Source organism: Eschrichtius robustus, chromosome 10, assembly GCF_028021215.1.
Source record: "Eschrichtius robustus isolate mEscRob2 chromosome 10, mEscRob2.pri, whole genome shotgun sequence".
Lineage (NCBI taxonomy): Eukaryota > Metazoa > Chordata > Mammalia > Artiodactyla > Eschrichtiidae > Eschrichtius > Eschrichtius robustus.
The window spans coordinates 75,419,214-75,445,822 of record NC_090833.1 but is presented as its reverse complement, the minus strand read 5'-3'; the positions used below and the strand labels follow the sequence as shown (position 1 = coordinate 75,445,822).

Below are 26,609 nucleotides of genomic sequence, written 5' to 3'. Positions count from 1 at the left end.
ACCGGTCTGGGTAGCAGAAAAGGTTCTGAAAGACCCTGATGGGCCAGACATTAACACTTTAGTTGCTGAATTGTGAAGAGGTCCAGAGGTCCTGAGGGAGTGACCTAGGCAGCCAAAGTCGCAGGTCAAGGGGAACCTAGGAGACCCAAGCAGCAGTTATTTACCAGATGGCACAGAATTATTTCACTCTTCTAACAGCTGGTACAGATGAACCAGTATAACACAGTGCAATATCAGCCCTGCTGTAACTCATGCTATCCTAGACACACACACACACACACACACACACACACACACACACACAACTCAGTGAAGTCCAACAAAGGGAAACTGTCTTTGCAATAATCCCAAATCACAACAAAACAATCCCACGCCACACACAATAAATCAAGTTTAACAACATATCATTGAACAACAACAACAAAAAAGAAAATCAACCCGCTAAAAATCATAAAGCAGTATTCTAAATAATCATTAATTCTCAAAAAAATAAAAAACTAAAAAGCACATGATTTGTTAAGAACCCTACTTTCAAAACTGCTACAATGAGTCCAAAACTACTTTTGGAGACAAATTTATAGCTTTAAATACTTTTCCTGTTAATGAGTATTTAAAAAACCAAGAAATGTACTCAGGAAACGTTTGTGAAAGAACTAACAAGACTTAAGAAAGTCAGCGAGAAAGAAAAAATAAAGTTAAATAAGAATATTAATAAACTTAAAAATAGAAAAATGAGAATTCCGAGAGCTGGTCCTTGGTGTGGGTAAAATTTACAACAGCAAACCTCTGAAATCTATTTAGAAACTAAAACTGAGAGTAAAACGAGAAGTAAAATAGCTCTTGTGGAAAAGATGCTTTAAATCATAAGAAAATCTCATGTATAATTCTCAGCCAATAAATTTGAAAAAATATATATATAATGATTAGGAAACATAAATTCTTAAACTCAAAATTATGAAGCCTGAATTATCTCATCAAAAATTCACAGGGCCAGCTGGTTTTGCTGATGAGTTTATGTAATATAAAAAAAAAATCTTTAATAGAAAGCTACCAATTCTTTTAAGCTAGTAAAATCCTATTACCTAACATAAAATAAATAGCTGAGAAAAGAAAACTACTCCTTATCTCACTTGTGAAAAAGCAAAAAATCCCAAATAAAATATTAGCAAATCAGTTCAGCAGTTTATTAAATGAATCTTCTATAGATACTGTGGGTTTATCCTCAGAAGGCAAGAATGGTTTAGTGTATCACAATTGCCTTAGGATATCACTTATTACTTAACAGCCCAACTTGAAATGTATAGGACTTATATGAAAATATCTATGAAATTTTACCAAAGATAAAAAAGATTTAAAGACACGGAGAGCTGTTCTGTATCCTTCAGGGGAAAAGCACAATCTTGGAAAGATGATAATTCTTCCTAAATTAATTCATAAATTTAACATAAACCCAATGAGTGACACAAAGGGAAAGAGAAGAAGGAAGGATAAAGGTCAAGCAGTATGATGGGCAGCTGAAGGGCTTTAATAAATAGGCTAGTGTGATATTCGTGGTGGAGTTGTTTGGATTGCCACAGTGCAAACCTCATGTTTTTCTCAACTCAGGAGTTAAGTGCGTTATACTCACAATGCCTTATCTGTCTGCATGTCTCTGTGTTTGTGATTGTGTCCGTCTGTACCTGTGTGTCTGTCTGCATGCAGAAAAAATTGTTGCCATTTTTATTTTTAATTGAAGTAAAAGGCTGAGCTACATGTCGAGGCTGACACCAAGTTCAACGGAGACCACACGTGTAGAAATGAGCAAGGGAGTGCATGCGTTTACTTAAATCAAAACTGAAGCCAGAGCTCAGTGTAGGAGGTAACCATGGGAATGTAAGTGCACTGGGAATTCCAGGGGAAACCTGGAGGAGGGCATTTGAATTCCCCAGGGAGAGATATAAAATTCAATCTTATCTAGAAAATGTTAACGGTGGCTATCTCTGGATGGTGGTATATTGTATACAGAAAGTTAAAAGATAAACATTTAAAAAATTGAATTCTTTGAAAGGAAAGCAAGTGATTTGCGCTCTACACACTAAGCCTTGGATTTACAGTAGTGTCTTTCATCATACTGAGGTGTCAAAACTGCCTTCTGTGTGTCCATGTGCCCTGCACAGGGTTATATTTATCTCAGAACAGATCACATTGCAGTGGAGCGCCGGGAAGCTTAGCATGGCTGAGCAGCAGAGAGATGCAGTGTGTGGTCAGAGGCTAGGGAATCAATCACCTTGGGTGTGAACCCCAGATCTGCCACGTATTACTTGTATAATACAGGACCATATACAAACTACGTAGCCTTCTGTGCCTCAGGTTGGTCATCTGTAAAATGCAGGTGATAATACTTACCTCTAAGCACTTCACTGAGGATGAATAAATGTATAGGTCTACACACTGAAAAAATCTTTTGTAAATTTTATGAATGATGTGTGTGGCAAATAGTGGAACAGTCAATAAACAGTGATGATAATGATGATGATTTATGATTCTCTAAAGTTGTGGGACTAATGAAGAGAAATGGGGTTTGCTCCTCTGCAAAGCAGTCACAACTGTATCCTCCTGAGGTGTGACCCTGCCTGCAGAGCTAATCACAGGGAAAAGCTAACATTTTTAGTATTATTTTCATCTTATATCCAAAGGAAACGAGGTCCCGAGAGTGAGCTAATGAATACTACCCAGCACAATAATGGTGGAGTAGGACAAGTATCCTTTTTAAAATTTATTTCACATCCTTTTTTCCATGTAGTAACACACCAGAGAAGCAACACAAACATGGGCAAGAAATGAACTCAGTTAGCCTGATTGGTCTCTGGACGCTGGGAACCACATTCCATCTAAGTCCTGGCATTCTGGGCTGCACTGCTAAAGCTTCCATCCTCTTAATTTGTTAGCTCTTCAAATGGACTTGACTTCTAGTAGAAGCCATAAAATTTTAATCTGTGGTTTCTTTAATGATGAAATCTGACTCCATCTAAAAATGACACACATTTATAGTCTAAAGTCATCAGTGGGAAACAAGATTTACCACGTGTTCTACAAACTGAAGTCCAAAATCCCTGGATTCAGAATTTTAAAATGTGACTAATCTGCTAAAGTCCTAGGTTTCAAATAGAATTTTTGATTCTCCTAATTTGGGCTCCTAGAGAAGTCAAAAATTGGATTAAACTGACTTTAGTTCTTAGACTGTAGAATGTACAATGTGTTCAAAGGAAGCCAGAATGTTTGCTCTATTGTGTGTAGTTGAAATTAAAACTTGATTGCTGAGGCTAGTGTGGTTAATTTCAAAATTTTAACATTTGAAAGGGAGGAACACTCCAATGGTCAACTTAAAAAGAAATAACCACACATTCAATAGTCTCCCCCAAGCGTCTTCAGGTTTTTCTTTTCTTTTTTTTCTTGGCCCTGCCACAAGGCGTGCGGGATCTTAGTACTCTGACCAGAGATCGAACCCGGACCCCCTGCAGTGGAAGCACCCTAACCACTGGACCTCCAAGGGATTTCCCAAACTTCAGGTTTATAGGCAGTAAATCTCACAGAGTAAATGAGATGGTGTTAACTCTCTAATTCAAGTATACATGATATTACTATCCATGCAATAACAGTTCATCCACCCAAAACTCTGCTCTCTAGCAAACAAACGTCAACATAACACTGACAAAAACCAATGTTATAAAGTTCATGACTTAAGATGCATCCCTTTTACTCCTAGAAGAGTCTCAAACCTCCATTCAACACCTTACCAGCCTTTACATAGGCATGATTATCCTGTTTCCAGTCTACAGCAAATAGAAGAAACAAACTAGCTTGCCACGGCTCATACTTCAGTTTCAAAAACTGTACTTTGAGCCACTACTGATTTAGCCAATAATTCCTCATACAGGATACCCGTCTATCACTCCCAGCTCTGGGCTGTTTTGCCAGAGCAAATCCTACAACTTATGCCAGCGGTTCCCTAAAGTGCTTTTGTTTAAGCAAAGACATACTTTTAACGAACGTCATATCATAGAGAAGATAATATGTGAACTAAATAGAGTAGAGTTACTCTGGGTGAAGTTGGGGCAAAGTAGAGGCGTAGGGCCCAGAGACGGACAGGCAAAGTCCGCACCCTCACCAGCTACGGCAGCCGCATGGCACCTCCTTGGAACACCCAGAGCTCTATAACACAAGTGTGGAAGCCACTGGCCTACAGTCTAGTGGGAGATTTGTAGAAAATCAGACATACTCAGGTAATTAGTTTTGATATAAATACCAAAGAGCAGCAATAAGCTGAGAACACTGGCTCTCGGCTTTGGACATGTCACATGGCCACTAAAATGACAAAGGAAGCCATGGTGGAAGATTGTGGAGAGCAGTGGCGGGCTGCATCCCTCAGCTTACTCAATCTCAGTTGACTGTGGCTCCCAAGGTTGATAAGGAAGATGGTGACGGGAGAGCTAAAGACAGAGCCAGAAGTCACACCACGTTGAAAGATGCCCTTTGACACCAGGCATTCTTGGACATTCCCAACTGTTTCATGACCCTAAAAACAAGCCATGACTCTTTTCTCTATTAACAAATAATAGCTTTTCTTTACTAACAAAGAGTGTGTGTATGACACTCAAATCCCACTTCTGATACTTAAACCCTCATCCCTCACACTTCCCTGAATCCTCACTCCATCTCTCAGGGTTAAGTCAAGGAATGAGAAGAGGTCCAGGGATAAGAGGAAAGTATTTGTTTCAGACATTACTTGATTGTACTGTGGGAGCATCAGAAGACTTGGATTAGCTCTGTGACTTCACTTTCCATGGGGTCTCTTCTGGCTTATAGTCAATGATCCCGTGGTTGAGACCTTTATTTTTCTCTTTCAGTTCCCATGACAAAAGGGAACTTGCACAACTGGGTTTATGTTTAAAGACGATAATTAACAGATGTTAAAACCAAACAATCAAATCTGTCTCTCTGTCTCTCTCTGTGTATATATACAAACACACATATATACATACATATATATATACACACAGAGAGAGAGAGAGAGATGATATATATCTTATATCATTAAGAAGTGTGTTGAGTTAACTATAGTGGCTGGATTTTTTAAATGTTTTTCTGTGTACCCAAATTTTTCTACATGAACATGAATTATTTTTGTGATCAGAAAAATATGCATCTTTAAGGAAGCTAAAGCAAATGCCATAATTTGGAATAACTACCCAGAGTTTTAATCTGTATAGTAGTTTTTATTCCCAAACTTTAAAAATCAACTGAATACTGTGAAAGAAACATTTCTCATCGTCTTTCCTGGCCTTATTTCAATAAGCCATCTGCATGTCCCAATAAAAATGTCCAAGGAAGAGATTTTTTCTGGAATCCCTTTTCTGTAATAACTCAGCATTAATTAACATCTTTACAGTCATAAACATTTTATGACTCAAAATAGATTTCAGTCCTGATAAATATGGGTCCTTTTATATTTATTTTTATCCTGTTAGGTGATAACAATTTAATAATAAAAATCAACAGAGTATCTCTAAAACCACAAAAATAATATATTTAATGGTCCTTTAGACCATTCAGAATATAAATTACTTTAAAATATATCTCCTTATTATGAAATCCTTCTTAAAATACCAGATCAGGGCTATCCAAACATAGTGAGAAAGGAGAAATGGTTAGAAAGGAACATTGTTACTCTTGTTAACATTTTGATATATATCCTTTCTTTTTTTCCCAGAACATATATAAAGAGAAATTGCAGAAAGCAACATATATAATTTTTTTGTATGGTAAAAACCAAATACAATTTCTTACCTTGAATTTTTATTTAATCCGATGATAATATTTTAGATCTTATTACAACATTTTGCTTTACAGTGCCACATTTCTATCTAAAAAGCTACAGTGTATGAGAGTGAACATTTAACCAACCCCAGCCATGTATTATTAAGTATTCTCTTTTGTTTTTTAAACTTTGCTAAGTTGATATACAAAAATAGTATCTTACTTTGATTTTATTTTAATTTAGAGTGTGAACTTTTTCACATGCTTATTAGCCATTTGCATTTCCTCCTTTTGTGAATTATTTGTTCCTCTCTTTTTTCTATTGATGTTTTGATATTTTTCTATCAATTCCAATAAGCTTCTTTTATGGAAATATTTTCATCTCTTATACACCATATTTGTTGCAAGTATTTTTCTTTTGTTCTTTGCCTTTTAATTTTGCTTATTGTTGGATTAACAGTTTACATATTTATGAAGCTATATGTATTGATTTCTATTTTTGTGGTTTCTTCCATTGTTTTTAAACTTAAAAAAGCCTTTCCCATATGAAAAGTCAATAAATATTCACTTCCATCTTCTTCTTTTGATGGCTTGATTTTTTTTACATTTACTCTTTAATCCATTTGGAATTTGGTGTACGGTAACAGATGGGTTTTTTAAACAATTCTTTTTTTCCAAACAGAAAACTAATTTTCCCAGAGCTATTATTCCTTTCCCCACTGATTTGTGTCCTTTATAGGATATTAAAATTTTATATAGGGCTTCCCTGGTGGCTCAGTGGTTAAGAATCCACCTGCCAATGCAGGGGATACGGGTTCGAGCCCTGGTCCAGGAAGATCCCACATGCCGCGGAGCAACTAAGCCCATGTGCCACAACTACTGAGCCTGCGCTCTAGAGCCTGGAGCCACAACTACTGAAGCCCGCGTGCCTAGAGCCCGTGCTCTGCAACAAGAGAAGTCACCACAGTGAGAAGCCTGCGCACCACAACCAAGAGTAGCCCCTGCTCGCCGCAACTAGAGAAAGCCTGCGTGCAGCAACGAAGACCCAACGCAGCCAAACATAAATAAATAAAAATAAATAAATTTATTTTAAAAAAATTTATATAAACTCAGATTTGGTTCTGGCCTATCCGGACTGTTGATTTGTGTGCTTATACCCTTGGACTGTACCCCACTGTTATTACACTATTATACTCTGCCTTAAGATCTAGTAGAGCTATTCCCAAGACATTATTCTCTTTTTTTCCCCAGAACTTTCTCAACTATTCCTCCTGTTCATTCTTCATGATAAAATTCATAATTATTTTGTTAAGTTTTGAAAACAATCTTTTTTTTTAAAAAATGCTACCTTATATTTATTGTATGTATCATTTACAGGCATCTTCACAAATAGTTCCATTTGGCCCTCAAACTCAGGGTAGACCAGTATACGGTAACCCCATTTTTTTAAAAAAATTTTTATTGGAGTATAGTTGATTTAAAATGTTGTGTTAGTTTCTGCTGTACAGCAAAGTGAATCAGTTATACATATACATATATCCACTCTTTTGTAGGTTCTAGAAAACAGTATCTTTTGATGAGAATTATTAGGAAGAAATGTTTAGAACTTAATGTGAAGAACATTGCAAAACCTTGCTGTGAAATATATAAGAAAACTATAGTAATTAACATACATATCAGTTTTGTGGAAGAAAACATGACAAAAATGTATCTTTTCCCCAAATCATCAGATTAGCAGAAATCTATTCATTTATTGAATATCTACTGTGGCTACAACCTGGAGTAGGCTCTTTAAAAACTGCAGAAACCATGAATCATACGTCCACAACGAGAAAATCCTTATTCTGTCAGGAATGACCGGCAGGGGCAGTGTTAGGGAGTGGTAACTCATCTGGGACCTTGTACTTCTTTATTGCTTGTGCCAAAATATGGAGGAAATATGGAGGAAATATTTTACTGGATGAACACTTGGATAATCCCCTTGGAGTAGGGAATGGAGGGTAGTAAAAACTCCCGAAAGCCAGGCTTGAGTAACAGTACAGGGCCTCTGCTAAGATTCCAGAAGAGAAGGGGCCGGACGGCTAGCTGGCTGTGGTTTTGCAGTGGTGTATGCAAACGGCAGTGAAAGTGGAATTGCCTGGAAGAGTAGAGGCAGAGGGAGGCAGGGAGGAGAAACGAGGAGGCTGGGAGCTGGAGAGGAATTTAGCCGGAGGACCAGAGAGTCATCTGCTCGTGAATTTACTATTCTGCACACTAGACAACACAAATCATCTTCTCCTTTGACCCACCAAAAGCTCTTTGTTACTTGCTGATCGACAGAGTTGGATCGTTTCAGGACCTTGTTTGGCGTCTCAGAGTGCTGAGTCTTGCTTCTAAACGGATGCGGGTGAGAGAAGGCTTGAGGCCATCCAGTCAAATCTGGGCTACACAGTACAGTGCTGGAGGGGCAGAAATCCTGCCACCCACGAGCCGGTCTGGCTGAGCTGGCTGCACCCAGCTGCACGGTTCCATCCCGTCACACCTCCGCCTCTACTGCCTGCTGTCAGAAATGCCCTCCTGCGTTTGAAAGTCTGATTCCAGTCAGAGGACCCTGGTTGCCCCAGACTGAATCTGTGCTTGCTTTCTCTCCTGTGCTTCCCCTGTACTTCCATGGAAATGTTATTGCAGTTTGAGCCGTTTAGGCATTTGTATCAACCGTGGATCCTCATCATTTGTTGATTCCATATCTGTGAATTTGCCTATAATTTATTTACAACCTCGAAATCGATACTCTCGGTGCCCTCCCAGTCACTTGAACACATGTGCAGAGCAGGGAAAACCCTGAGTCCTCAGATACATCTGTTCCAGACTGAGGTGAAACCACGCATCGCTCTCCTGGGCTCTCATACTGTAAACCAGTGTCCTTTGGATGGTATATTTGGTGCCACTTTTTCACATTTTTGTGCTTTTTTTGGCAAAAGAAACAAACGCAAAACTGGGTTATGTATTGATCAGGTGACAAAAATGTTGTAACTAGTAGAAATCTAACCCAGTTTTGGTGGTTTACAGAATACAACTACTACGAATAACGAGAATCTACTATATGTCTATCTGCAACCCACATCCCAACAGGAACCTCCATAGCAGCACGGACTTTATATTTGCTGACCTAGGGTTGGGCAAAGAGTAGGAGCTCAAAAAATATTAAAGACTAGAATGGGTTAGGAAGAAATGAGATAGGTTGAAATGGGATGGAATGGAACATAGCAATGTTTATACAGCATCTTGGAGACAGGATGCGCCCAGGAGCAATAGCTAGTGGCATAGGGATACAGAAGAAATAACGGTAGCTAATATTCATTGAGCGTTTTTTATGAACCTGCACTTGGCTAAGCATTTGACCTACTTGTATCATGTAATCCTCACAACTTTTTAGTGCGGTAACATTATTATCCCCCTTCCACAGGAAGGTGAAAATGACTTGCCTGAGGTCACATAGCTATCACATTGCTGAATGGGGCTCCAGCCCAGATTCATCTGCCCCCAGAGTCGGTGCTCAAAACACCACCTGGTCAAGATGAAAGATGGGCGTGGTGAGAGTTCTAAACCATGAGTTCCATCAGATAGTGACCTCTAGGAGAGGAAGAGGGCCTCTAGCAGAACTTAGCCTGAGTCACTGGCTCTCCCAGCCTTCCTGGGAAGACAGTGATGCAATTAATGGTGATTTTTTTTTCCTCCAGCTGGCAAAAACACTGTTTTTTGTTTGATTCCAGAAGCAGCTGGCAGAATTCATGTATTACTCACGATGGAATTACACTCTGCTGATGGTTTATGTACTCTAGAGTCAGGCAGTGGTCAGGGCTGTGTCTAGGACTGTTGTGAGATTACTACAGGCCTCTGAATATGGCTGAGCTTCTGCAGCTGTTGTGTGTTTCTGGCTCCAGTTCCACACCTCTTGGCAGATGGTTTGTGTGAAAAGGTCTGCTGACTCTGGGTGTGAGATACACAGGGTGAAGGGGGCTGGGAGAACCAAGCAGCACAAAACCAGCCCACGCTGCCTTTTAAGCACTTATAAGCAAAAGAAAGGAATTTATAGATGAGTGATTTGGAGGATCTTCAGAAAGTCACTCCTTTGAGCCCTTCTGCTAGTGGAGAATGGCTGATGCTGAGCCAGTTTATCAAGTCAACCCTAACCCTTCCATAGCTGCTCCGGTGGCAAACACCCCAAATATCCTCCATCACCCATGGATGGTGATGGGTGGATGGATAAAATTAGTAACAATCTTAATATTTACCTAGTGTTTAAGTATTGTTCTAAATGGTTTACATGAACTAATTCATTTAATCCCCACCCCCTCCCGAAAAAATCCCAAGAGGTAAGTGCTATTATGATGCTGATTTTACAGGTGAAGTCAAGTAACTTGCACCACAGCACAAAGCTAGTAGTGGCTGTAGTAGATCGAATTGTTGGCCCCAACTCTTCAGCCCTCCTGGTATCGAACCCTTGCTTTGACCTCATCGTGGGCAGAGTGTAGTTCCCGGACCTTGACTTTGGGAATGACAGTGTGTTGGTTCACAGCCTAGACCTTAAGAAGACACTTGCTGTTTTGTTTCTAATGGTGATGTGTTTCTAACATCACCATTAGAACAACATCCCCTGGGCTGATCCAAGAAGGCTGAGATACATGTGAGCAGAGTCATCCAGACAACCCACATACCTACAGCAAGAAGCAGAGCTGCACCAGCTGTTGCAATCTGAAGCAGAACCTCAGAGCTGTGCTCAGCACAGATGAGGCGAGCCGCGAATCACACAAAGACTTATGAGGGATAATAAATGTTGGTTGAGCCACTAGGTTTTGGGAGTAGTTTGTTACACAGCAATAGCTAACCAATTCAATGATAAAACTGGAATGCAAGCCCAGGCAGTCTGACCAAACAGTACATGCATTAAGCTCTAATTTATATTGCCTTCCACACGCTCTGTTAAAGTGAAGAGACAGCCTCTAATGAGCTGAGTGAGCTTGAGCAAAGCGCTGAACTCCCTGGGCCTCAGTGTTGGCATCTATAAAATGAGCAGGTTGAATCAAACCAGCATTTCTTAAGGTATCAAACATTAGCTCCATGTGATACTCAAAAAAAGGGGGGGGGGGAATTCAGCGATTCTCCTGGAATTAGTATTATGCGAAGACCACTCAATAACACTGAACTAGATCATCTTTTGAGTCTTTGACCATTCTAATATTCCTCATTCCAGGTAACAGTGTGTGGCACCTCCATGTACCTCCATTACCATGTATTTGTGAAATTAAAATAATTATCTAATTCAGGCAACTTGGGGACAACATCCATGGGAAGGAGAGAATGTCTGTGATGGAAGAGGTTTTTCTCTACTTCCTTCAAACCTCGGCATATTTTCCCAGCACCCTGAACCAACAATGGCAGAGAAGACCTCACCCCTTCTCCTACCAAATCACCTTAGAATCAGGCTTACAGAAAAGCACATGGAAACAGGAAGCTGCCGTGACATGGGACATCTCTCAGAAAGGAATCTATGCTTATTTACTCCACTTCCTCACCTCGCCCTTACTCTTCAACCCAAGCCCTGCCCATCCACTGAAAATGCCTTGCAACAATACCTAATTGCCAAATTCTCTAGTCTCTCTCCTTACCCTGGCTCCTGCCTCTGTAAATTTTTACGTAGTTGAAACTCCCTCGTCCTTTGGTTTATCTCTTTGAACGCCTTCAGTTTCCTCTTCCTCCACCCGCATCACCCCTTGACAGAGGTGTTCCCAGAACCACCCTCTCTCCTCTTCTTGGGCAATGTCATTCCCTCACACAGCTTCATCCTATATCCTGACAACTCTCATAACTGACTCTGGCCCTGCCCACTCAGCCAACCTCAAACCAAGTTACCTTCTTCCCAGCCCACCTCCCTAGCTTTATTCCTTGTATCCTAGAGGGTAGCCACATAGAACCACTGCACAAACATTTCTTAAACTTTTTATTCCTCATTTTTCATGCTTTTTCCTCTGCCCAGAATACATTTCCTCCTCACTTCCGCTCCTGCTTTTCCACAAAGCGTAATTCTGCTCATCCTTCTCAAACGTCACCCTCTTAGTGAGACCCCTGTTCTCTTCCAGAATGACTCCCTCCAGCCTTGATGCTTCCAACATGCACTGTCTGCCTCTAACAGAGCAGAGCTTCTTACCCACCAGACTAAAAGCCACCTGAAGTCAGAGCCCTCTCTTAACCATGCTTGTAACTCTAATGCCCAGCAGATTCCCAGAATATGGAAAGAGCTCAGTAAATGTTAGCTTGAATGAATGCATATAACTGACCTATCCATTCCTCTACTTTGGGCATGGCCTACTATTTTGCTGGCTGACTACTGGGCCTTTTTTGAGGAACACTCAGTATGCCCAACGTGTAAACTAGGTCTTGTCTGTAATTTATTAATAAATGTCCACTTTCCAGGTTTCCTGAGAAGAGCAATATTAGAGTCCAAGACGGTCTTTTGAGACAGGTTGATCATCAAGAGACTCTCTTCCACTTAGTCCATGTCACTAGGATCGTATTAATTATGTGCCCAAATTACTTTTCTATTTTTTATTTGAACACACACACACACACAAAACAGAGTTCTAAAAAGGATTGGCTCTCTCATTCAGTTAGAGCGGTGTCTCTTAAACTGCACTGATGAATACATCATTTTCATGATTCTTGCTGAGTCTACAGGAGACTTGTACAATTATTCTATTAACCATTCTCTTTAAATTAACTCATCTTTTTTTTCCTTAGCCTCAAATAATGCCAAAATACTCATTAAATTACATGATTGATATGATACATACACACATACATCTATATATACAAATAAGTTTTATAAATAAAAATGTTCTTCCAAGCACCATATTAAATCATCTTTCAGGCCAGCAGTAGTATATGTAGCACACTTAGGAAAGCACTAGGTCAGAACATTTAATCCAATGCAAAACTATTTATTAAAGCATTTCTCTTACTGATATGTCAAACACAGACCATAGCTTAGTGGGCAAACCATCAAGTAAACTGTAAATTGTAATTTAATATTCTAAGTACTATGGCAGAGACAAGCACAAGGGTGCATGTATCCAACACCTCTTGGGCACCGATGCAAATCTTCCCCATTCCAGGTCTTGCTTCAGCTGCTTCTGCAGCCTCAGCTGAGCAGGCCTCCACAAGCTTTGAGCAGGTGTAATATCAAAGTAGCTCACACAGAGCCCATGGGAGGATATCTCACTTCCTCCCTTGGGACTTTCTCTGGCACAACAGCATAGGACCCCAGCAGTAGCTTATCAGCTTCTTGCATCTATATGACCCTTGAATAAAGGGGAGGAGAGCAATGTATGAATGCCCTTCAGTCTCATTTCATAAGGCTCCTCAAAAGGTCTGGAGCACCAGGCATTTGAGGCAGTGGCCAACGTGATAACACATGCTTGTACACTTCCATTCCCCTAGTCCCTCACTCTTGCTCCCTGGGATCACTTCCCAATAATCTACCTGCACATATGCCTTTGCCTCAGTCCACGGGGTTTTTTTTGTTTGTTTGTTTGTTTTGGTGGAATTCAGGCTAAGGCAGGGACCTAATCCATGCAAGAAGGTTAGGGAAGACTTCTTAGAAGAAATGACACTTGATATAAATCTCAAAGCATGAATAAATCAGGTGAAGAAAAGAAAGTGAAGAGGATATTCTGGGCAGAAGGGACAGTGTACACAAAGGCCTGGATGCATGAAGGTGTAGTTTTAGAAACTGCAAAGATCCTGGAATGACTGGAATATACCCCCAGTGTAGCCTGAGGGGTTAAGAATCACAAGAGCCTGGTGAGATAGGCAAGACTGGCTCCTGAAAAGTTGCTGACCACAACCAACTACCACCGCCACCCTGCTCTTTGATTCTGGAGTGGTAGCAATGAATAGCAAAATAGGTGGGTATTTAAATCAACTCTGGAAGATTAGAAAGTACTTTCCAGATTCAAGAGGTGCTGGACACAAAGAGGAATTGAGACTAAGAGGAGGAGGAATTAAAGGCAAGATGGTGGTGAAATACAGGCAGAGCTATGATCACACACACATGCACATACACACATGCACTCCAGGATGGGTCCAAAAATTCAATAATGGGCTTGGTCTGAAGTGAACCATACTGCACTGGGAATTGACAATGCCACAGAAAAATTTCAAGAACTAGGAATTAATAGGTTTGGAATAAATGAGGTGGGAACAATCTAGGGCAAAGTATCCTAGAGCCTCTGTTTAGTCAAGACCTGAGAAAACAGGAAATTGGGGGCTGGCAGGAGAAAAGTCGGGAGCACCATCCTGCCAGCTGGTAGGGCCATGGGAAGGAATTCCCTCACCTGCACTCCAGATTTTTAGCAAAAACCCAAGAATGCACAGCTCTAAGTTTTTCTCTCTTTGTTCCTGAGACAAGGCCAGGCTTAGGGTACCAATGCTGAGTTATCCCAAGGGAAGCCAGGGAGCTCCATCTGGCATAGAATACGAGTTACCTGCCCTCATGGATGGAGACGTGTTTTGAAAAGACTGGCATAAAGTGACATAAGATCCTCCAGCTTTGTTTAGAAGTAAACAATTTAAGAACATCTGATTTTTATTGAGTGCTCATCATGTACCCACACCCTACTAAGTAATTTTAAGTAGTATCTTTTAAAATCTTCCCCTAAAACTACACAAATAAGTACTGTTAGCAGTCTCATTTTCTGGAAACCAGCCTGAGATGACCATGAAACACTAGTTGGAACACAGTGAAGTGTTTGAAAGAGCCCAGGATTTGGGTTCAGGTCATTCTCAGTTTAACTCTTTTTTTTTTTTAATTAATAAATTAATTAACTTATTTTTGGCTGCATTTGGTCTTTGTTGCTGTGCGTGGGCTTTCTCTAGTTGCGGCGAGCAGGGGCTACTCTTCGTTGTGGTGCACAGCCTTCTCACTGCGGTGGCTTCTCTTGTTGCGGAGCTTGGGCTCTAGGCGCACAGGCTTCAGTAGTTATGGCTTGCAGGCTCTAGAGCGCAGGCTCAGTAGTTGTGTCACACAGGCTTAGTTGCTCCGCGGCATGTGGGATCTTCCCAGACCAGGGCTCAAACCCGTGTCTCCTGCACTGGCAGGTGGATTCTTAATCGCTGTGCCACCAGGGAAGCCCTCAGTTTAATTCTTGCCACCGTCATTCCTACTGAGATCATGTGGCCACTCAGGACTATTCATTTTCAAGAGACAGAAAACAACTCAAAATAGCACAAGCAAATAAAGGCAACTGGCTCCCATAACTCGAAGGGGCAGGGATGGGTCTCCAATCTAAAAACATTGGATCCAGGGCTCAGATAACTTCAGAGTGCCTGTCTGGGTTCTGTTCTCTCTGTCTCTGTCATCATTCTCTCCTATCAAAGACTCGCTTCAGGGACCAAGGGAAGCTGGCGGCTCCAGGTAAACAGTGTCCTCACTGAAGAAAGAGAACACCTTGCTCATAAATTCCCAGAGAAGAGTCTATCTGGCCCTACTGGGTCATGCACCCTCCATCTGAACCAACCGCTGTCTTCAGATGGACAGTACACTCTGATCAGTGATTGGCAGTCCCATCAATGGAGGGAAAGCATGGTGGCTTTTGAAAAATAGGAATGTTAGGCAGTCCCAAATAATGAATGTCCACAACAGTTTAACCTTAGTCAAGTCACAACCTTTGTGAGCCTCAGTTTCACCATCTATTTTTAAAACAAAACAAATAATAATACCTATTGTGTGAGATTGTTGTGAGATATTAAAAATCATATTAGGACTTCCCTGGCACTCCAGTGGTCAAGGCTCCATGCTTCCACTGCAGGGGGCACAGGTTTGATCCCTGGTTGGGGAACTAAGATCTCGCACGCTGCGCGGCCAAAAATAATAATAACAAAAATAAAAATAAAATAAGAACAATTTTGAAAAATCATATTAAACACTTGGCACATAGCGACATTCAGCCGATGGTAGCCATTTTTGTTATTCCTGGTACTATTATTGTTTTGCGGTTGTTTTTGACACAGGGATCAGAATTCGAAGCCCATCCCAGATTCCCAGATGTCTAAAGCACTCCTGTCCCCAGGGTGGAGTCCCCTTTGGCTCTGGAGCCAGACGCCTTGCAAAACCCAGGCCCTGTGTGCCAAGGTTAAGTTGGTTCACCATCTGACGGCCGCGGAGCAGCGAGTGCCTTCCCAGCCCCAGCAATGTCAATACTGCCTTCCTGACTCCGCCTATTGTATCTGGAGGAAAGTGGCCGAGCATTGTCTTCCAGCGCTCCCCCCAGGAAGCATGATATCACCCTCTAACAAAAGCGGGAAAGCTGACAGATCTGCTGAGATGGGTGTGACCACCACACACACCTCACTGGTCAAGCCCTGGGCAGGCAGAGCAAACAGCAGCCGCCCACATGCCCCTCAGCTGGCTGCCTAATGGGCTCCTTTTGCTCATCTTTAGGTTTTCTCCCTCTCTTTGTTCCGTGCGTGCGTACCATGTTAGACATGGCACCACTAGGCAGTGGGAACGCACCCCCTCTAATCAACAGATGTGTTGAAAAGAGTCAGGACTCTGTCCATCCGGCAGATCCATGTCTCCACACCTGCCCCTGCAGCCTTCGGGAAGAAACACAGGGAGAAGGATGGTCCTGAAGGGACAAAAGGAGGCGGTGGGGGAAGGATGTAGAGGAAAGCAGACAAGGCTCAATCTAAAAAACATTCTGCACGTGTGATGCGAGTTGAGGAATAGTCTGGCTAGACCGGTGGGAATTGGGTTATCAGTTTAAAATTCCAGAAATAAGGGAGGCAACTTTAGACATTCCCTTTCTTGAAGGCTGGGAGTGATGCTAGCTGATCTTCTGACATCTTTCCAGCTCTGGCACGGTAATGCTGTCAGTGCAGCTGGCTCTCTGTAAAATAACACACCTGCAGTCTGGTGCCCCCATGCCAAGCCCAGAGGCTGTCACTCTGCTATCCCCATCTTACTGCCCACTTCTTTAAACTTTCTCCTTCCTTAGCTACCACAACACCAATTCTCTGAAATCCCAGGGAAGGAATCTGATTGGGTTTGCCTCTCCTGGCAACTCCCTGACTGCTTCTTCATAGAACCCTTGGCTATCTGCTCTTTCTCTTCCTTTCACATAAGTCTTGGTATACAACCCATGCCTTCGTTTACCATAAACAAAGATGTCTATGTTTCAATCCCTTGCCCGACCCTCTTCTTCTGAGCTTCAGACCCAGACAGCCAAATTTTGCTAAATATCCACCTTTAACATGGAAATTCAAAATCAACATGTACAAAATAATTATTTGCTTCATGCCAGCCTGTCACCAAGCAGTTCCTTCTGCCATGTTTCCCAACACAGAGAATGGCAGCACCATTACCCAAACCAGAAGCCGGGAGCAATGCTTATGCACCCCACTTCCCACAACCTCCAATATATAACCAATTACCAGTCCCTACAGTTTCACCTCCTAAACACTTTCAAATCCCTTCTTCATCTAAGCCTCCCTGCCTGGAGTGTTGGGAAGCCAAATTGGTCCAGGCCTAAGTCTCTGCCATGTCAATACATGCTTCACACTATTATCAGAGTGAATTTTCCAAGACATAAATCAGATATGATAGAACAAACACCATACTAAATTTCCACGTGTACAGAAAGAGGTACAAATGACTTAAAATGGCCTATGAGGCCCTTCCTGATCTGAACCCAACCTTAATTCACTACCTCCTCCTTACATTCCAGACTTAACTCAACTTCCCTGAGCTTGCCCAGCTATTTCACACCACCTGCTCCCTCTGATGGGAAGTTCTTTCTTCTCTTTTCCTTTTTATCTACTTCGTTTTAAAATCATTTGGCTATGAGTAACTCATAACTACACTAGCCATAATTTTTGGCAATATTCATTATTATTTAGGAGTTCTTGCAAAGTGAGGAAAATCTATCCTACAGATTATTTTCAATACTAAATTTAGCAATTAATGAAGTTGACGTTATATGTTTTTAGCCATTTATGTTTAATTTGGATTTTAAAGTTGCTTTTATTATTGAAGCCAATAAACATTTTTATAGCTCTTGAAAAGCTAGATTTTGATATACCCCTACTACATTATTTATCATAGCATCTTACAATTTATATGCCTATAGTCATCATTCCTACTACGATGTGAGTTTAGCAAGGGGAAAAAATAATTCATCCTTTTTTGCATTCCTGGTATCCAGTACAGTACTTGGTGCAAAGTAAGTCCTCAGTATGTCTTCATTGATTGAAATGATAGTTAAGTGAATGAATGAATGAATGAATGGTGGGCAATAACTCAATAAATGTCTATTGAATAAAACTGTGTGTCTTTAAAGTAATATTCAACAATCATACAATACTTAATATTATGTAAAATCTTGTTAAACCCACTTTCGTGAGTGTATCTTTTATGTTTCACACCTAAGGGAAAAAAGGGATTTTCTTTTGACCTTATTTACAGCAAATATTTAACATAAGCCAACCTTTTAAGATATGAGTGAATACTACTTGTAATATATATGAACTTGATTATTATTGTTATCCTTTCAATGCTTAAAAGCCCTTTGTACAACTACAAACAATTTCCCTCTTTTTTTCAGGTCTGTCATGGTATACCAAAAGTTTCTTACTATGGCATATTAAACTCCATGCACTACAGAGAATAAGAAGTAAATAATATCTGTTGTCAACAATGTTAGAGGTTAACTGGGCTAAATCTATGTGTCTAAAGCCCAAAGGCACAGCCTGTGTGGGAAGGGAACTCAGAATTAGGGGAAGAACACGAGGAAGAGTTGGCCTAGGCAAACTGAGTTTGATTTTGTTTGCAGAGTGAACATGGTGGATGTCATTTCCAAATGGATAGAACAGCATGAACGAGAGCCAAGGGGAAAGTATGCATAGATGGTGGAGATGGGCCTGGTTGAAGTAGAAGAGCCATGAGCAGGGATAGGTGAGGGAAAGCACTGGAGAGTAGGCCAAGTGTTCTGGCTTGTCAAGTGGGGAGAGATCAGCACAAAATTTGAGAAACTGGCTTATGTTGAAGTCTTTTAGGAGAATGCTTCTATGAGTAGTAAGTGACTCCCTACACCTGGAAAAGATTAGACTGGTCTTGAATGAGCCCAATGGTCCTCATAGCAACACTCCTCTTTTGATTACACTAGCTTCACTTACTAAGAGAGTTCTTACTGGCTGAGTACTTTACATGCATTATCTCACTTGATGCTTATAACAACTCTGGGAAAAAAGTATTCTCAAATGTAAAAGATGAGAAAACTGTGCTTTAGAACAATCAAATAACTGGCCCATGGTCATCCAATTTGAGCTTAATCCCAGGTGTGTGACTTCACAATCCATGCTCTTAACTCCTCCTGCCTTCTTGATGAGATCCACCTCAGCCTCATAGAGCAGTGTCTTCAAAAGTGAGTCATAATAGCGCAAGTGCATGTGGTTTTTCTTCTCCTAAGGCGTGTTAACTGAGTTACAATTCAGCATAAAGTGACCATATCTGGGTCCACATTCAGAAAACAAACTCAGTTTGATTTCAGTGGGCAAAGATCTTGGTGGCTCTTCTGAACATTTGTCTACCTGCTAAGTGGTCAGTGAGGAGCCAAAGGTAGTGAAATGAAAAGGATTTTCTTTTCACATTCCTAAAGACTATCGATCACCCAACCCATGCCCGAACCCTCTCCAGTGTGGGAACTCACTCCCCAGGGGGATAGTGATCCAGTTTTTAGAAGGTTTCCATCAACAAAGCCAAACTCTGTCTTTTGTGCAACTCCCTCCACCCCTGGATCCCAGACCTGACAAAATACAGTGTCAATCTATGGTGTCTGCTATGTGGAAACCCATGAAAATGCTGCTACTTCATCTCTTCTCTCCTGACTAAATGTTCCCACATGACAAAGTTTCTAAAGCACTTACCTTCCCATTTGCCTACTATGTTTGCTGTCAAATTGTTCAGTGTCTTCAGTGTTTAATGGATGTGCTTTGAGCAGCAGATTGAAGTGATTACCATCTCTAATTCTGACCTTATATTTTTACTATGCAAACGGTTACAGCTTATGTATTACGTTTTTAGCAAGTAAAGCATGTGTTGGCGCCTATAAATTGGCTCTCTGCAATTCATCAAATTTTGTGTATCACCAAAACTTGGATGTCATTCACTAGAACTCTCAGCAAACCAGGTCTCTCTCACATTGAACATACGTCATCTATTTATTGAATCCAAATGCATAACTTGACATTTATCTCTTTTGACATTTATCTATTTATCTTTTGGGTTTGGTTCACCCTTCCAGCCTAGACAAATCTATTTGAATCCTGATTCTGTGCTCTTACCAATAAGCCGTCTACAGGGAATAAGCTGGTGACAAAATCACACACATATCTTTTTAGGAATAGAGCTCCAGGAGATGAATTGATAATGTCAGAAAAAACTGGACCCCACCCATCTGAATCCCCCAGAGGATATAGCATAATCTTCTGAGATGAACTTAGAAGAGTTCTTCCCTCCTGAAGAGATGTCTTAGAAGGACTAGACTCTTGAAGGAAGCTCTCCCAGGGTAAGGCTGAAAGGGAAATGCTGAGAGCTCCCAACAAAAACAATGTTTAGGAGGGAGTATCTGTGAAGAGAGCAAAACTCCTCCTTCTGAGAATAATTCCCAGGTGTGTCTCTGTTCCCAGCTTCTACACCTCCACCCTTGATTACTCAGACTTGATAACTAGCCTTCTAAGACCAACCCTAATCAGGAGGTTCCATCTGGGACCACTTCCCTGACCTTATAACTGAATTTCCTCTACCACTCCAGACAAGATACTCACTATCTCTGAACCCAGGTTGTTACTTAAAATGTCAAATGAGACATGAAAGAGGCATGAAGGCATGCTACTAGAGGCTTCCCATTGGATCATTGTTGATCACAAAGGACATATTATGATAAAGCAGAAAGAGTGATTAGTTTTATTTTGTTTTTCTCTTTGGGAGAGCAGCCTGGTTTGGTGAGAATGGGAGAGTAGGGAAAATCTAGTATGTTTCTTAGAACTTGTTTCTAAGCTGGTATTGGCCATGATCTGCTATTGGGAGGGGAATCTACCAGAATCTAGGTGGATTTGAGGGAAGCCTTCTAAAAACTACATACCTCCTCCAACCCTTTTATGGGTTAGCGTCTACCACCCAGAGTCACCTTCATTGAGGCAAATGTGATATTTTTTTCAGTTCTATTTGTTCAGAAAAAAGGAATGACGAACAACCCACTAGACTAGAGAGAGAAATCCATAAGTCATGAGCCCCTTGCTCCATTACTGTAGTCTGCCAGTGGAGTTTGGTTTGAAGAATGGGATCCTATGCCTGTAGACATAATCATGCTGGATTCTTGTTGTTGCAATTATCAGGCCTTCAGTTTTCATATTCATGGAGGCTTAGATGGAAAATCTAAGTTAGGATTTAGCACAACAGACCTACTCCAGAAACCAACCTTGCTGGTGCTACCCTTCCTTTCAACAAGAGCACGAAACGCCTCTCTTTGGGCTTCACCCTGCTTAAGTTAGTGCTGTGCTTTTGGTTTAGACACACAGAGTAACTATTTTGCCACATAACTTTTTTGTTTGATTTTATGACATCTTTTCTAAGCCTATATTGCAAAGTGCCATAACACGGTCACTATGGGGAAAAAAGATGAATTAAAACAGAGTGCGTGTGTATATTATTTAACCTAAAAAGTATCTCAGAGCAGCTGTGGACCCCTGGGCTTTGCATGACTATAATCCCTGATGTAGAAGCAGTTCCAGATTTCATGTTACTAATAAATGTCACACAGAAAAAAAGCAAACCGAAAATGGAATTATGATAACTATTTGGCTTAAAGATGCATATTGTTGGAGAAATCAACATTATTTCTACATGAATACAAAAAATTTCTACATAAATACTGACACTATCTCAGATAATCTTTCATTTTCAGCAGTTTACACATTCTTAGTCTTAAAATATTATTAAATCCTCAATATAATTGATCACTGAAAACAAACTGAAGAGCTATAAACAAACATGCAATTCTGTTATCTTATTGGATTAATTTTTTGAATATTTAATAATAAAATATTGCAAACATATGAAAAATATAAAATAATTAGCAGATACTTATGTATACTTGGATCAAATTCTACTAATATAATATAGCCCACACCATTAAGTTCAGTAAATTGTCCCAAATTCATTTCCTATATCAATTCTATTTTCATTACAATAATTCAAATGCTTTCAAACTGAAGGGGAGAGATTGATGGCCATTATAGTTGTTATTTGTACTTCATGATTTGATACCACTTTCATAGATATCCCATAGGGTGAGTGAACTATAAGCCACGCCGCCATCTAGAGAATCTGAACAACAGACAACCTAAATCTAAAAACATTCAAGCCAACCATTCCTTAAACCCACAATAGGTTTTGTTACTCTCCTGTGCCCAGTGATCTGGGTAATTGCCTAAACTTTCATTTCATTGGGCCAATAAAAACTTTACAAATTACTATGTGCCAAATATTTTTTAAATAAAACAAAAATTATATAGCCCTAATCTCCCTGACCCCAACTATAAGATAAAAACCAAAAAGCCTAGAGTTTGACTGCTTTGATTAAAATAGGATACAAATATGAAATCTTTATAGAAAAGTATTTTTGTTCTCATTTAAAAATGACAATCTGTACAATGCCTTATGTGGGTCCGAATCATTCTCAGCATGAATTTGATTTTTTTTTAATGACTGAAGATTTTCTTTGAAGCAGGTAAAGCCAGGTCTCTTTTTCTACAGAGTAAGGAAACAATCTAGAATGAGGAACAGTAAAATAATGCACTATGGTAAGTGTATCTCTTCAAATAAAGTGACCTAATCAGTCCTCACAGAGTCTGTGGTAACACAGCGGGCAATAATCCAGAAGAGAAACTCTAGAAAAATCAGTTCATGCCACAAGGACTTTCCACGTCAATCCTTACATATATTAAACGGAGACTCATGGAGAAACAGTCCCTGTGCCACAGCTGCCCCTTGTTAACCAGCACTAAGCGTTGGTGAGAGAGCCCAGAATCACTAACTCTGTTAAAAATATTTTTTTAAAGATAATAAAGCCAAACCTTACCAGAAAGGAGCAAGCTGACTCCATAGAGAACTAAGCCGGCTAAAGAATCCATGCTTCCCCAAATCTCTCCATCCAGTTTCCACAGATGTGCATGAGGTCCCAAGGATCCTTTCAAACACCCAGAGGTTTGTGACTTTCCATTCGCATGTCCTACTAGGTCTTGTTTACAACTCAGAGGCAAGAAGGAACAGCACAGAAGCGGGCTGTAACAGTCTCATTTCTGTCTGAGCACAGGGAGTTTTAAGTTCCTTTTTCCTGTTTCCTTTGTAGATTAGGATGGGAAAAGCTGTATCTTAAAGGCATTTGGTATCAGCAAGGCTGGGGGCACTGTAAGCCCTATCCATCTTGCAATTCATCAAAACACTTATCTATTGCAGTTGCTTCTGCTGCTGCTTTTGCTGCTGTTGGAGGGATAGAGGAATTTTAGTTGGAAGTGTGGGTCCTGGTCAGCACTTTCAGAAACAATAGGGGTATCCTCTCCTAGGCGGGAAACTGAGAATAACAAGCCCTCCACCTATGTATGGTATGCGCTGATGACTGGCCCTTCTCAGCCCTCTAACAGCTCTCCCGAGTCTACTTGGGAGCCCTGACAGAAGGGGCTTTTGGGTGTGGGGAGTAGTTTTGGCTTTTGTTTTCTTGTTTTAACCCACATGGTTTGAATTGGGAAGAGAAGTTTTCGTGATGAGAGAACACAACCCCTAAAAACAATTAATTTGGGTAATTAACAGTGAGGTCAATGCTCACTGTGGCCACAGAGACCAGAGTCCAAAATTGTTAGCCTGTTTTCTTACACACAGATGGCTTATCTTTTGGCCAAGAGCCCAAAGATATCCATGCTACTGGCCATCGTGTTAATTTTTTATTAACAATTCATCTGAAGATGATCTAATTTCTTAAAGAATTGGTAGAGAAGGGTTTTAGTAATACTAAGAGGGATTTCGTGGTTACTGGCCAACTTACTTTCAGAAGAAAATTGTATCCAAAATTTTAAAAATAACCTGTATAAAAACCAAATACTATAAGTGATTAGATTGGGATAAAAATATTATTCCTAAGAGCAGAGAGAGTACATAGGCCAAAAGGAAAATAACCATTGGGGTAACCATGCCTACAATGAGATCAGAGACCCTAAATTTATCCAGATGACAATTTCACCAAAATACGAATTCTGACTTTAACATAGAAAGCCGATACCTCAGTCATCGCCTCGCCTTCATGCTGGAGGAAAGAGTTGTCTGATCCTTTTCCCTACTCACCACAGGAAAAGGCAGATGCTGCTAGCCTTGCCTGATTTCTGTCCCAGGTTTTATTTATCACATCAGCGATGATCTCAAGAACCAATTGATGTTTCCAGGCAGCCGGGGTAGAAAAGCTCAGGCTGTGTTTTCAAGCAGACCTGGGTTCAAATACTGGCTCAGCCATGTGTGGTCTGAGACAAGTTACTGAAACTGTGAGTCTCAGTTTCAACAGTTATAAAATGACGATAATCTCTCCATCAAGGGCATTTTTGAGAGGATTAAATGAGGTTTAAAAATCCGTAAAAACGTCTGGCACTGTGTCTAACTCATAGAAGGCTTTCATTAATTGTGTTAACGTATTCACTTCCTTTCGTCTTTCCATTCTGTCTCTGATTTCAGTCCTAAGAGCCTCCTCCAGAATGCCATTCTCTATTCCTATGAGATGGCTTCAAGTTTGGCATCGTAAAGAACCAGACTAGGAGTCAGGGATTCTGGGTTCTAGTTCTAGTTCTGCCATGATCTGCCTGTGAGGCTTTGGACCATTCACTTCCCATCTCTAGGCCACTGTTTCCTCAACTGTAAAGTGAAGGATTTAGACTGGATATGACTAATTTCCCTTCTGATTGTAACACCTCATAGCCTAAATGACTAAGCTGTCCGACTCTCAGCATCTCCAGGTTGATTCCTAGGACCTTTCATCTGGGCAGTTCAAAGAAGATGCTAGCTTTGTATCTCCGTCACTGTGAAAGCCTGAGGGGGTCACCAAAGTGCTCTACTTAAGCACATTGTATCTGGGACTTTGTGAGGTCCACCGGCCCCAGGCCATGCGGAGCAGCAGTGGAAGACCTTGGAAACAAACCAACCCCGGGGCACCTGCCTTCCCAGGCACAGCTTCTCCTGTTTGTGCTTGATGGGCACACAAGGAAGCCGTCATTGCTCTCACTCCCTCCTGTTTGCTGGTTCTTGTGGGCTGAATGTGTTGCTACCTTGCGTCCTTTCCTGCGCTGCCTGCCTCTGTTATCCACAAAAGCAGTCCAGCTTCATCCTTCCGTGTCATCCAGAATGATCTCCTCTTACCCAGAACTGTGAGTCAGGTTCTTCCTCCCTCCATTATCCAGGTTGAGTGACTCAATGTCACTCTTCTCTCTGTAATCCAGAAATATTGCTCAGTTTATTTCTTCATTATCCCAAAGATCTATGTAGCTTAACTTCATCTTCCAGGATCCAGAAATATTATTCCATGTAATCCTTTTCACTGTTATCCAGAATATTGACGCCATATAATAAGTACTGCTGGATTTCCTGAGCCTATGATTATACAGCTAGTCAAAAGGCTAAGCAACTTTCCTGTGGGAGGTCTGAATCTTTGGCATGTAAGTTCCAGGTGTAAAGTGAAGATAACTTGTGGACAAAAGTGTCCAGACATGCTCTGCTCCAGCTTTCTGCCCTATGGATCTTAGAACATGGAGAACCTATTGAGGAACAACAATATGAGCTTCACTACCAAGTGCAGGGCCAATAGGTCATCAGAGCTGATTGGCAACAGGTTGGGAAGTTGCACAACTGGATGGCATACCAGGATTTCCAAGGGAAGGGAGAGGCCATTTCCATGTCTGGACAGGACTATCCCCAATACATAATGTATTAAGGAAATACCACACACTTGGACATGGCCACAACCCTTCTCTACAAAGCTGGTTGTGGCCATCATCAGGGCATCTTCATCCCTTGAAGAGCCTTGCTGGGGACCATTTGGATCACCTCTCTATCCTCAGCAGCTCCATCCACCCAGAAATATTGAAAGGCTCTTCCCATTCTTGCCTGATTAACACCTAGTTATCTTCTGGGTCTCAGTTTCAGAAAGGTCTTCCCTGACCTATTCAATCCAAATCAGGTCTTCCCTGTTATTCCATCCCAACACCCTGTCCTTTTTTTTCACAGTACTAATCACAATTGGTAATCATATATTTGTGTCTTCATCTTTTTAATGTCTCTTTTCCCCCAGCTGACTGATATCTTCATGAGGCAGGAAACATATCTAATTTATCCACCACTGAATTCCCAGGTCTGACCACAGTGCCTGGAAGGTCATAGTATGTCTTGAATAGATACTTAATGAATTAAGAAATGAATGAACAGACTCTCATCGTTACTTATATACTCATACCTTGAAAAGGCTTTGGAGTCAGGCAAACCTAGATTACATGTTATAGCTGTGATTTACTCTCTGTATGACCTGGGCAATTTAATTCACATCTCTGAACCTCAGATTCCCCATCTTTAAAATGGAAGACAATAATGCCTAATTCATGAGATAATATATACATAGTATCTGGCACAAGTACATATTTAATAAGGCTTTCTATGGGTTTCTTCCCCATCTACAACCACCACCCTACCC

At 40.9% G+C, this 26,609-nt stretch overlaps 1 protein-coding gene across 2 annotated transcripts in view; it reads right to left on the bottom strand.

Annotated features, from left to right (window-relative positions):
- TEK (TEK receptor tyrosine kinase) overlaps positions 1–23,178 on the bottom strand; it is a 101,446-nt gene extending 78,268 nt beyond the window's left edge. Inside the window, exon 1 of one of the 2 annotated variants that reach the window (XM_068552685.1) lies at positions 22,971–23,178. In XM_068552685.1, the coding sequence (XP_068408786.1) occupies positions 22,971–23,022 (52 nt within the window). In that variant the 5' untranslated portion in view covers positions 23,023–23,178. The remainder of the gene's footprint in view (positions 1–22,970) is intronic. The other variant, XM_068552684.1, reaches the window with a different exon arrangement.
- Positions 23,179–26,609: the final 3,431 nt, after the last annotated feature.